Source organism: Phyllostomus hastatus, unplaced genomic scaffold, assembly GCF_019186645.2.
Source record: "Phyllostomus hastatus isolate PE091 unplaced genomic scaffold, TTU_PhHast_1.1 phas_contig_1197, whole genome shotgun sequence".
Classification (NCBI taxonomy): domain Eukaryota; kingdom Metazoa; phylum Chordata; class Mammalia; order Chiroptera; family Phyllostomidae; genus Phyllostomus; species Phyllostomus hastatus.
This window is the reverse complement of record NW_025333546.1, coordinates 1-12,610: the sequence shown is the minus strand read 5'-3', so window position 1 is coordinate 12,610 and position 12,610 is coordinate 1. Positions and strand designations below refer to the sequence as shown.

Here is a 12,610-nt window from a genome sequence, read left to right as displayed (position 1 = left end):
CAACTTTGACCGGAGACTAAAATGCCCCGGGTGGCAAGGGTTAATGCTGCTCTGTCCCAGCTGCGCCCTCAGCAGAGAGCAAAACAGGAAACTGCCTGCAGGGGGAGCCTGGCTCCGCCTCTCTAGGTGCTTTCTGGGTTGCGGGTGGGGGGGGGGGGGAAATGGCTGGGGCAGAAATGGTGGGTAGAGGGACAAGGAGTGGCAGTTCCTCCTAAAGGGACCACACCTGGGCTCCACATCCACATTCTAGCTGCGCTGCACCCCTCTTCTCCATGTCCCTGCAGCGGTCACAGGACAGCATAGGGACAGGCTGGATGGGCTTTCGGTTCCTGAACGCTGTTGAACCTGGAACAGTCTCTACCATTTTTTCCTTTGTCATCTGGAGTCTGGGGTCCGAGAATAAGCCCCGAGCTCCGCAGAAAGAAGGTGGGGACCCGGGGATGGAGGAAGCACGGGGCTGGTGACTGAGAGGCCTGGACTGGTGCCGCCCTGCTGTGCATTGCGGGGGTGGTGGGGGAGCACCCACACGGGGTCCTCAGCGAGTGAGTCGCTCCCCCGGGCCTGAGGGAACCTGCCCAGGAAGCCAGAACGTGCTGCGCTGATGGTGCGCTCTCTCAGCTGGCAACAGGGAGGAGGGAGCAGCTGCATCCCCAGCCTTTGTTAAAGCAGGACGGACCCTCCCCTCCAGCTCCCAGGCCCACACATGGCCATGGACGTCCATGGGGGGAAACAGGTCAGCTGTCCTCCTGGTGGGACCAGGGCTGGTTCTGGGGTGAGGCTGGGACTTCCTGTGACCCCGGGGCCTCGTGGGGTCTGTGATCACAGCACACAGTGCTCCCCAAAGTGGGCTGGGGAAGCGCCCCACGGAAACACCTTCTGTTGGTGACATTGTGGACCCGGGAGCCTGGGGCCGGAGGGACGTGGAAGCAGGAACAGTGAAGCTGTGTCACTCCCACCCCCAGGTGTCCCGAGGGGACAGTGGTCCTGTAGCTGTGCCACTCCACGGCAGACACGGTGTGGGGCCCGCCCGATCCAGGTGAGAGGGGGTCCTGTTGTTAAGGGGTCTGTCTGAGGAGAGGAGACCCCGTGACCCGGGGGAGCCGTCTGACGAGGGCAGTGCCGTTCCCGCTCCTTCCCATCAGCCCTGGGACCAGCAGTGCGCCCCTCCCCCTCGGCCCCCAGCAGCCCTGAGTTACTTTCTGGGACGGACCCCCTGTTCAGGACGGGTCACAGACACAGAATGCAGTGACATGTGGCCTTGTGTGCCCGGCTTCTCTCGTTCAGGTCTGTGTCTCCCAGGCCCTGGGTCATGGTGGGACCTGCCAGGGCGTCACCTCTCTGTGTGGCCGAGGGACACTCAGACGTAGGTGCAGACAGACACGCGTGGTGGTGTTCAATCTCCTGCTCAGGGACTCGGGGACATTTCTAAACAATCTGTCCCTGAGCCCAGACTGCTCTGTGATGAGGACAGCTTTTCAGTCAGTGGTGTTGGGGACCCTGGACGTCCCCAGGCCTGGGAGGAGTTGGGCTATCAGGTCACAGCAGACACAGAAATTAACTCACGACGACCCAAAGACCCACCTGCAGGGTCTGAAGATGACAGAACCCCTGGAGGGGTCAGAGGGGACGACTGGCCACGTTGGATGGTGTTTGGGTCCCACGTGGTGACATGGGGTCACCTGGGGGGTGTCTCTGTCTGAGTGCCTCAGGGAGCCCCCATTCCCGGTGGGTCCACAGTCCTCAGATGACAGGGGTCCTCCTTCCTGTGCTGACGGGTTCTAGTGCATGGGGGTGCGTGTGTCTGTGCGCACACGGGGCCGCATGTTGTTCTGCCTGTGCATCTCACGGGGGGGGGGTCTGTGTCTCCCCCTCATGAGCCGTGCTCTGAGGACACGGGATGCAGGTGCCCCGACCGAGGGCTTTCACGTCCTTCACAAGCGCACGTGGGGTCGGTGTGTCTGGACTCGGTCCCCCGGCTGCTGGGAACCAGGTCGGCTTTGACCTCACAGAGACGCTTTCTGTTTCTCCCGCTGTCAGACGGCAGACGCCGGCCCTGGAGGGTCGGGGGCTTTCTCTGTTCCGTTTCGTTCGATCGTCATCTATCTCTGCATCAAGAAGCCAAAAGAGGGAGGATTCCAGCCCGTGTGCCGGGGGCTCCCCAGCGGGGCGCGCTACGATTTGGAGCCCCTGGAGGAGAGGGAGTGACAGCCCGGGCTGGGGGCGGGGTCTGGGTGCTGGGGCTCCTCCCCCATCCGGAGCCGCCGGAGGGGGAAACTACTTGGCAGCCACCCCGGTGCTTCTCCGCCGAGCCCCAGGCCCCTGGGCTCAGAGCCGACCTGCCCCTCGGCCGTCTGAAAGGTGAGGCGTCTGCAGCATTTGTGTTTTTTTCTGGCGTGGGTCCCGGGGACTCGCTGGGAGCCGACGAAGAGAAGCTGCAGCTGAAGTGAGTCCGTAAAGGCGCCGTCCCCTGGGGGCGCTGTCGTAGGGGAGGCCCCTGGTCCGGCCAGTCCGCGCCAGACCCGGCTGCGGGGCCCGCCGCCCTTCGCGGGGTGTGGGGCCCGCGCCCGCCGCGGCGGGAGTGAAACTCCGGCGCCGGCTCCGCCGCTGCCCCGGGGCGGGGCTCGCTCCGTCTCTGCGCTCCCCGCTCCCGACTTTGCCGCCGCTCCCCGTCGGGGCGCTGGGGGGGGGGTGGCGGACCCCGTCAGCCGGGTCTGATGTCGCCGGGGACGTGCAACGAGGCGCAGGCGGGCGGCGGGCGAGCTCTGAGCCGGGCCGGGGGCCGGGGCCCGGGTGGGGGCCGGGGAGACCTGCCGCCTTCCCTCCGCCCCCCGCCCCCGCGCCCTGGGTCCGAGCGGCTCGTGTTGGGAACTGTCCCGGCTCAGGGGCGGCCCCGATCCCCCCTCCCGCGGGACCCCAGATTCCCCGCGGGAGAGGCCGGGGGTGGGGAACCCAAGGCCGAGTTTCCTCGTGCGCGGCTCGTAACACGCCGGCTCAGGAACTGGCCCGTGGGGTGCGTGCCCTGGCGCAGGTCACGCCGGCGAGGGGGACCCGAACTGGATCTACGACTTTCTGGGAGGACTGGACACTGTCCACCTTCTCCCCGGGCCTCCGAGGAGCCTTGCGGGCACAGCCCTGACTGCACAGGAAGTGGGGTGAAGCCGACAGTTGCGGTTTCTGAGCGGAGGCGGGTGGGGGCGGGCAGTAGCCGCGGCTGCAACTCCAGGAAGTGAGGGCGGGGCTGCGGGTGGGAGGAGCGGTGGCTCCCAGCCCTGGGTGAAGGAGCAGGGACCCGCGCGTAGGGGGCGGTTGCTGGTGTTGCTAAAACCAAAACCAAAGTCGCCTTTTCCGTGAGTGGTCGGGGATTTTCTTTTAAGAAGCCTTTATCGGCCCTGGCTGGCATTACCCTGGCTGGCCTTATTCAGTGGACGGAGCGCTGGCTGCGAACCAGGTATCGTAGGTTCGATTCCCAGTCACAGCACATGCCTAGGTTGCAGGCCATGGCCCCCAGCAACTGCACATTGATGTTTCTCTCCCTCCCTCTCCCCCCTTTCCCTCTCTAAAAATAAATAAATAAAATCTAAAAAAAGAAAGCCTTTATTTAATACAAATCAACTCTCGAGGGACCGGGCGAACGCCTGTTTGTGGATGACTTAGGCTCGTCTGCTCCCTGGCCGGCAAGCTGCGGAGGGTCCATGGGGGAGGGGTGGGCGCAGGCTCTGGGGTGCACACTCAGCACCCCTCTTCCCAGAGCTGAAGCCGGTGGGGAAGAGCCGAGGGTGAGTCAGGTCTCCACTCCCCGGGACACATGGAGCTGGGTTATCAGTCCAGAAGGTTCCATTCAGGCAGGAGCTGAGGGTTGGTGCTGTGCTGGGGACAGGCGGCCAGGTGCTGTGGCACCTCCTCAGGCAGAGGCCGCAGGGACCAGACTGGGGTCCCTGCACAGGCTCATCTCTGTGCGTCCCCCTTCACAGGGTCCTACATCAGCAGAGACTGTGACCTGGACCTTGTCACCCAGTACAGCCCGTGCCAGCCTGGCTCCTTCACCACCCACCGACACCCAGAGACGGCGTGCCTGCCCTGTGCTGAATGCCGGGAGGGTGAGTGGGCGCAGTGAGCTCGGGGGCCCTTTGGTTCCCACAGCGCGCCCTGCAGCGACCTGGCTCCTAGGAATCACCCCAAGGGCAGGTGTCACAGGTGAACGGGACGGCGGGGTGAGCAGGACGCGTGTCTGCAAGGATGACATGGAGTCTGTGGTGCAAGGGTCCCCCTGAGGTCCCCGGGGGTTCAGGCCCGCTGTCCGGGAGACGAACGTACAGGGTTCACCCCGCACCTCGGGGCGGCCTGCAGTCTTTGGAGGAGGCTGGGGTTCTGCCACCTTCCCACCCCGAGTTCCTGCCACTGGGGCAGCGACCCAGCCCACAGTCCCGAGCACTTGGAGGGGGACTTAAATCCGAGCAGGGGTCAGGCCAGGTAGAAAGGCCCCAGCCTCCCCCCTGACGTGTCTGCCTCACTGAGGAATAAACCGCAAGGCATGGACAATAAATACATTTCAGGATTCCTTGTTGTCCTTCTCACAGGAAGACCATCGGCGTTTCAACAAGGACAGCCTGAGTCTGCACGTGGCTTTGGGCAGCGAGGACGGTGTGACAGAGTTGCTCCTGCCGACCCTGAGCTCAGTGTGTGTCCCCCCATCAGGTGTCCCCGCTTTGTCTCCTTTCTCGGTTCCTCCAGCCGTCAGGGCACAGGCTGTCCGCTCTCTGGCTGACCTTGTTCCCAGGTGGTTTCTGCTTTCGGACGCAACCACAGGAGGGGCTGACGACACCTCCCTCTGGTTACCCTGTCACTGCTGCACGGAAGTGCACCCGTGTCCACGTTGTGTCCTGCGACCTCACTGCCTTCATTTCCACGTTCTCACGAGATTTTGGTGTGTCCTCAAACGGTCCTACGTACTGCGTCCTGCCGTCTGCGAGCAGTGCGAAGGCTCCTCCTCCCTTGGATGTGCTTGCTGTTTGTCTCTGTCTCATGTGACCGCTGTTGCTCGGACTCCCAGTGCTCTGGGGCGGGGAGGTGGTGAGGGTGGGCGTCTGTCTCCCTCCTGATCGGAGAGAGGGAGCTTTAGGCTTTTCACTGTTGTGTGTTGTGTAATGGTGTGTCTAGGAATTACGTTTGTTTGTTTTTTTAAGATTTATTTTATTTCTGTTTAGAGAGAGGGAAAGGGAGGGAGAAGGAGGGAGAGAAAGACATTCGTGTGTGGTTGCCTGGTATGCGCCTCCTACTGAGGACCTGGCCCACAACCCCAGATTGTGCCCTGAGTGGGAATCGAACCAGTGACCCTTTGGTTCCCAACCCTGCACTCAGTACACTGACCCCCACAAGCTAGGGAAGGAATTATGTTTTTCATAACATGATTTTATTCATAATTATAACAAAATTGGATACAATTTATACACAGTGCTCTTGCAGATTTTACTATAATGAACAGCATTAAATGTCAATTTTTGTATTATTGCCAGTTTCTCTTTAAAAGCAATTCTTGCCAATGTAATCTTTGGTGCTACAGATAAAACTTTTTCAGGGCATTTGGTATACAAGGAGTGACCCAACCAGAAACAGGAAAAAAAATAAACCATCAGTTACCTTCTGGAGGGTGGGCCCCTTGCAGTCCAGGCTTCCCCACTAGGAGAGAAAGTTCTAGGAGCCCATCTGCATCAGTGACCGGCTGGCTTTGTTGTGAGAGGCTGCGTTGGGCTTACTGAATTTTTTTTTGGACGACTCTCCCAGAGCACTGGCCCATTTCCCGTTGGGTGACTTACCAGCCCACCTGCGCTGAGTGTTGAGCAGTTTTTGACTAAAAACCCACGTGCCCCACCCTCCCTACTACCCCGATCTCACCCAGCGCGACTGTTTTTCTTTCTCGGGTAAAAAGAGTCCACAAACGGAAACACCCGACATCTAAGACGTGAAACAAAACGGCAGAAGCTCTGAGAGGCGTCAGAGCCGCCGAGTGCAGAGAGTGTTCAGGGCGGTGGAGGGACGTCCCCACGGGTGTCCCCCATCCAGGGGGGAGCATGTGAGGGGGACCGAAGGCAAAGGTGTGAGAATAAAAACGCAATTTTTATAAGTAAATTCTCTTTTTGGGTCGCCCCTTGAGTACATGTGGCCAAATGCATCCACAGGAGTTCACGTTCACGTGAAACACAGGATGTAATTACCATTCTGAGTTATTTCAATTTCATTCCTTTAGGTTTTATTTTAAGTTGGTGTGTGATAGGAATAAAAAACAGTAAATACCCTGCAAAATATTGTAGAAATGTGTCCTCCAGTCTGGTAATTTTTAATCTTCAAATCATTGAGGTATTTTTCTTATTAAATATTAATTAATTAACTTTAATTCTGTTCAAGTACAGTTCTCTCCATTTTCCCTGAACCACTGCACCCCAACCCAGCCATCCCCTAAAACAGTCAGGTAATTTAAAGCACAGGGTGCAAAGGCCCTGGGCTTCTGCCCTGGGTGACAGGGGACCCCGTGGGAGGGGCTGCACAGGAGGGAGGTGATGGGGCAGGACTCGCTGGCTGCTGTGCAGAGCGCGGCCTGCAGGGGGCAGCAGCGGGATGGAGACTCAGAGCAGAGGGGCCTGGCTTCCTCAGGGGGTGGTCTGGGGGAGGCACCTGGCTGGGGCAGGGAAGTGTGGGCAAGTGGGGGGCTTCTGAGCAGTTTCCCACAGGAGAGCCGGGTGCTCCCTGCTGGCGAGGGATAGGTACCTGCATTACCGGTCCATGTGTCATGGCTGATTTCCATGGAGGGATCCAAGGTGAAGAGGCCCCCAGGGGACATTTGCAGAGGAGGCTCTGGGGTCACCAGTGATGGCGGTGGTGCCTGGGTCAGCCCTGGGCAGGCAGCCTCTCCATGTGGAACCCTCCTCCTCCTTCCAGTTGGTCCCTGCTGCCCAGCCCCTGCTGGCCCTCTCTCTGTGCACAGCAGGTCAGGATGGGGAGGTGCCTGGTGCCCTGTCTGCCTGCCCTCCCTGTGTGCCTCGCCGTGGTCCAGCTGCTCAGCCCCTGCTCAGGTAGGACCGGCTGTGCGTCTGTGTGTGTGAATCCTTTCCCTTTGGGCCCAGCCAGAACCCGGGACCCCTCCCACCCCTGCAAGGCCTGTCCACACCGCACCTGTGTGAGGACTGAGTTCATATCTAGGTGTCTGTCACCTCCCCTTCCCTTCCTGGGACACCCCCTGGGTGTCTGGCCCTGCTCAGTCTGACGGATCCCCCCTTCTGATGACCAGCTGAGTTTGCTGTGGTCGGACCCCCCGAGCCCATCCTGGCCATGGTGGGTGAAGACGCAGACCTGCCCTGTCACCTGTCCCCGGAGATGAGCGCTGAGAGCATGGAGCTGATGTGGGTGCGACCCGGCCACAGGCAGGTAGTGCACAGGTACGCACACGGGCAGGAGGAGACGCCGGCAGAGGAGTTTCGAGGAAGAACTTCGATTTCACGAGAGGACGTCACTGCGGGGAAGGCCGCTCTCCAGATTCACAGCGTCAGCGTCTCTGACAACGGAACCTACCTGTGTTATTTCCAAGATGGAGACTTCTATGCAGAAGCCCAGGTGGAGCTGCAGGTGGCAGGTGAGTCTCAGGCTTGTTCCAGGCTCCTTTCCCTGGGCGGGGGCAGAGGCTGCAGACCTACCCCAGAGCACGTGGGCTGCTCACCAGCATCGCCCCCGCCTCCATCTCTGCTCCTCTGAGGCCTGTGACAGACCCAGGTGTCCCCCAGGGTGACTTCCTCCTGCACCCAGTACAGAGTCCCCCAGGCCGCCCACCAGTCTCAGAGGGGAGTGCAGGTCGGGGACGGGAGAAAGGGGACCTCCCCGCAGTGGGTGGAACATGGGTGTTTGGGTTCAGTGTGATCCAGACCAATGCCCTCGTCCCCCAGGGGCCCGCTGTGGTGGGTCCAGTGGACAGAGCTGCAGGGGCAACCCCTGTGGGGCCCACGTCCCCCACCAAACCCCCGGGAACACAGCTGCAGTTGCACAGGTTGTGTCCGTCCTCGGGTGCAGCGAGGGAGGACGCTCCCCTGGGGACGGGGACACGGGGGTGTCTCAGAGAGGGGGCGTCAGGGAGGACTCGGTGCGGTTCGGGGGGATGTGGAGGCAGCGCTGGGCTCTGGGTGGGACGCGGTCAGGATGGTCCAGGTGTCACTGGTCACTCACAGCCGGCACAGGGAGGTGGGTCCCTGCACACAGTTCCTGTTTCCTCTGTGCTGTCACCCCACCCTTGAGTCGCCTTGATGTGGCCCGGACCCACCCCAGTGAGGAAGCACCTTGTCTGAGGTGCTGCCCCACGAACGTGCCTGTGTCCGGGCATCAGGACTGCAGTTCGAGTTCCCCGGACACAGCCCTGCCCTGTGGCTTCCAGTGCGTGGGGGCTGGTGGAGCAGGGACAGTGCGGCCCCCTGGCCTTGTCCCCGCACGGCCCCTCCTCAGCCTGCTGTCCCGTCCTGCAGACCTCGGGTCCCTGGACTGAGCCCTCCCTGCAGGACTCTGTGTGTTCAGGTCCTCAGAGGGCTGCCTCCCCCTCTTTGTGTTCAGGGGGTGGGGGCAGGTGGTAGTAGCTCCCCTCTTCCTGGCCCGGGTCCGCTGTCTTCCGTGGGAAAGGTTCCCCCTCTGCACAGCCTCGCTGTGGGCACTTCCGGGGGGAGACCCTGGAGGGAGAGCTGAGCAGCCTGGCAGTGAGGGCAGCAAGAGCCTCCCGAGGGGCCTTGCACATAAGTCCCCGCTCTGGCGATGGCAGGACACCGTGTGTCTCCTCCTGCTCATGGGAGGGCACAGCCCACACAGGTCAGGCAGCATGGACAGGGGCAGTGGCGTGAGTCCAACTTAGGCGAAGGGGCACCACCTCCATGCTTGCCCAGGGAGGGGTGAGGGGCTCTGCCAGGGACCAGCCTGTCTGGGGCAGGGGGGAGGGGAGGCTGCGGCAGTCTCTAAGGGGACTTGGGGGAAGCAGCCTCTGCTCTGGCCCAGAGCCCCCTGGATCCAGCACGAGGGTCCAGCCAGGGTCAGGCAGTGGCCCCATCGGGGATCAGTCTCTGCTGCACAGCACACGCTGGGAGCAGCTCCTGGTGAGTCCCTGCTGGGCTCGTCAGTGTGGGCGCCCCTCCCTGGTAAGGACACCCCACCAGTACAGAGGGCTCCCCACAATTCAGCTCACTTCTCTTCCCCAGCACTGGGCTCTGATCCCCACATTGCAATTAAGGGCTACGAGGCTGGAGGGATCCGAGTGAACTGCACGTCTGCCGGCTGGTACCCGCAGCCCCAGATCCAGTGGAGAGACGCCGGGGGACAGAGCTTGTCCTCGGAGGCAGCATCTGAGGCTGCAGACCCCCAGGGCCTTTATGCAGCCTCAGCGTCTGTGATCCTGGAAGGCGGATCTGGGGAGGGGGTCTCCTGTGTCATCAGAAACCCCCTGCTGGGCCAGGAGAGGTCAGCCAGGCTTTCCATCCCAGGTGAGTGCCCTGCCCCCTGCCCTGGGCTCTGAGGTGTCCCTGGGGGAAGGTGTGGTTGTCTGCTGCTCACCTGGGTCCCTTGGGGATACAGAGGGCACAGAGTGGGGACCTGGAACCCCTTGCCTATAGCAGTTTATGTCACAGACACCTGAGCTCTTCCTGCCACACACGGAGCCAGGCAGTGGGACTTGGGGACAGAGGGGAAAGTTCAGCAAACACACCAGGAGGGGAAAGTAGGTACAACCCAAATCTCAGAGAAAGGGGTAATGTTCTTACAACATAAAGGAACACAATGGATAAAACAGCAAATACAGGAATGATGAGTTTGAGAAAGTTAAAACTCCCAGGAGGATGCCAAATCTTAGGAATTGGAAATATTTTGCCCCTGGGAAATTGCCAGCAGAAGGAAAAACGAGGTGGTGGAGCCCTCTGGTGGCGGGCTGTGGGGAGACAGCGCCCCTAAACGCTGGTGCTCCTGGGTTTGAATGGGGCCTGCTCGCTGTGCTGGGGCGGGCAGGTGACTGAGACACAGGCCGAGGCCCACAGCATGCCCACCAGCTGCATAGGGGCTGTTTTCACTGTAAACAAGATAGAACAAAATATATTTAGTTTTGAAAACTGAATGAAACCTGCGTGGCACTCACCCTGCGTCAGGCACTGCATAAGCACTAACTGAATGCTCTCACTGATCAGGACGCCAGCAACAGACGGTTACGTCATTAGTTCAAGGTCACAGCGCTGGTCGGGCAGGAGACCCAGGATCGGAACCCAGGCCCCCAGCCCCAGAGTCTGTTCTTCATCACCAGACTCTGCTGACTGGGTGCAGATAGTCCGTTGGGGGGGGTGCAGAGGGGACGTCAGTGACACTGTGTGTGTGTCCTCATGCTCCATCTGATCCCATGGGGGTGGAGACGTTTCAGGAAAACCGTCCTGACTGTGCGACAGTGAGAGTCTGGGCGCTCTGGGGACAGGAGATCCCTTCAGGGGCTGACGCTACCCCTTCGCAGGTGCCTTCTTCAGGGACACACAGCCTTGGAAGGTGGCCTTCATCGTGACCCTGCTGCTGCTCCTTGCGGGGCTCCTGTTCGGTGTGTGGTACTTGCTGTGGCGACAGCGGAAGAGGATCTGGGCCCTGTTCCAGGAGGAGGGGAGAGCAGAAGCTCAGAAAGACGCAGCGCGGGCAGAGCTGCGTCTGCAGCAAAGCACCCAAGGTGAGGCCCAGCTGCAGGTGGTCGCCACCTCCCTGCCCCGCCCACACCCATCCCCCCCGGATCCTCCTCTGCATTCCCTGGATGGGACTTTATTTTCAGTTTATGTCCAGAGTCGCTGCAGGAGGAGCTCAGTACGTCCCCATCCCCATCCCTGTGCGTCCTAGGGTCCCTGGTCACATGGTCACTGACTCCACACGTTGTTCCCCGCAGGGTGGGCAAGGACCTGGTAGTGACCACGTCAGCTGCCCTGGACCTGCATCTCAGCCTCGGCTTGGTTAGTTCAGCCTCTCTCTTCAGTCCTAAGCGCCCTGGGGAAGAAATGGGGACACTGATAGCACATGGCATTGGTCTCTGTCAGTGGGGAAGTGGCTGCGATCTCCGTGCACAAGGGGGTGTTAGAGTCCATACACCGAAGGAACCCCGGGAACCCTATAAATAAACCCTGGTCTGTTGAGTCGCCAAGGGTTGGCAGCTGCTGTCAGTGGGACGTGAGTGAGGGTTTCCTGCGGCACCAGCGACAGGCCGCGTGCTGCTTGTACTCTCGTCCTCTGACAGCTCAGGGAGACCACCCACGCAGCAGATCCAAAGGTCAGACAGCAGGAGCCCAGCGAGGTCACAGACCTCGCCCCTGCTGCCCGCACAGCTGCTCTGGTCGCACTGGTCAGGAGGGGCCGCCTCAGTGGACACCTCACCCCGGGGCTTCCCCACCTCGGGCCCCGCAGGCCCCTCTGCCGGGCTCCCTGGCTCCGTGTGAATGAGCGTCAGGCCTGTCAGGAGCCCGGCCGGGTCGCGTCCTACCGCGCTCTCCTGTCCCCTTGCCTGGTCCCTTCTGCAAGGGCAGCCTGGGCGCCCAGGGCCTCCCCGACCCTGGACCTGGTTGCCAGCTGGGACCCCCACAGCGCACAGCACACGCCACGCCTGCCTCCTAGGGACGAGGCCATGGCTCCCTCCGTGATTTTCTCTTTTCAGCCACGAACAGGATCTACTCCAAATGCGGGCAGGAGGTTCCCAAATCTAGCTGGAGGATGTTCATGAGGCTCTCGAGACTGGAGGAGAACCACCTTGTCATCTGTGAGCACGAGGACCCGGGGACCCTGACTGAGCAGCACCACAGGACGCTGCCGCGCTGGCAGAGCGAGCTGGGGCGCGCCGCGTCCCCCTGCAGGCTCGTGGCGGCCCTCCGTGAGATGCAGCTGCGGGAGCATCTGTAGAATGTTACCAACGAGCTGGTGCTGAAGGTATCTTAGGTCGTGAGGACACAGAGCCCCGAACTGGAGTCAGCTCTTTCGGCAACAGCTGCGACTTAGCAGCATCCTGGGTGCTGACCTTCCCCAGGTCCCTTCCCGTGGGCGCCTTCACAGGTCCCAGATGGGGACGGAGCCCCTTCCGTGTCCAAGGAGCTTCTTCTGGAAGCTTCCGATGGGGGAGGACCATGCCAGCCAGGGGGCTCTCCTGCCTACAGCCCATGTGGCCTACAGGCTGCCCCTCAGGGGAATCCTGAGCTGCTTGGAAAGGGACCCACTGGCTGTGCTCGGTGGGCCCACGAGCCGTGGCCTCTTCCAGAAACACAGGCCAGGGAGGGCTGTCTGGTCACGTGTGTGACCCCAGCAGCTCTCTTGTCCATCTCTCAGGCACTGTGATGTCCCCGGCTTCCACTTGGGAGCGCCATACCAGGGTGACACTTAAGTCAGTCTGTGACAGACAAACCAGCAGGCACTCAGCTGTCACTAGGTTAGCTGGGGTGGGGACATGGGGACAGTCACATGCCAGCTATGGAGGCCTTTGTACTGTTTTTCTAGACAGTTCAGCATATGTGCTTTTACAGTTTTATTTATGTGTTAAAATTTCTGTAACATAATGTGTTCACATTTGTAAAACTTTTTTTACCCAGTAAAATTT

The 12,610-nt window shown here is 61.0% G+C and overlaps 1 protein-coding gene across 9 annotated transcripts; it reads left to right on the top strand.

Moving 5' to 3' along the window:
* Nucleotides 1–354: 354 nt before the first annotated feature.
* On the top strand, nucleotides 355–12,089 carry LOC123824905 (butyrophilin subfamily 3 member A2-like). Of its 9 annotated transcripts, none has more exons than XM_045848366.1 (9): nucleotides 355–391; nucleotides 963–1,036; nucleotides 3,972–4,194; nucleotides 4,578–4,924; nucleotides 6,408–7,067; nucleotides 7,283–7,624; nucleotides 9,219–9,500; nucleotides 10,508–10,711; nucleotides 11,681–12,089. In XM_045848366.1, the coding sequence occupies exons 5-9, from the start codon at nucleotides 6,908–6,910 to the stop codon at nucleotides 11,920–11,922; spliced, it is 1,230 nt and encodes a 409-aa protein (XP_045704322.1). In that variant the 5' UTR covers nucleotides 355–391; nucleotides 963–1,036; nucleotides 3,972–4,194; nucleotides 4,578–4,924; nucleotides 6,408–6,907; the 3' UTR covers nucleotides 11,923–12,089. The 9 variants fall into 9 exon arrangements, with proteins under 9 accessions (XP_045704322.1, XP_045704315.1, XP_045704303.1 ...); XM_045848359.1 differs by having other exon boundaries at nucleotides 380–426; XM_045848347.1 differs by lacking the exon at nucleotides 355–391 and adding an exon at nucleotides 500–733.
* The last annotated feature ends 521 nt before the right edge of the window (nucleotides 12,090–12,610 follow it).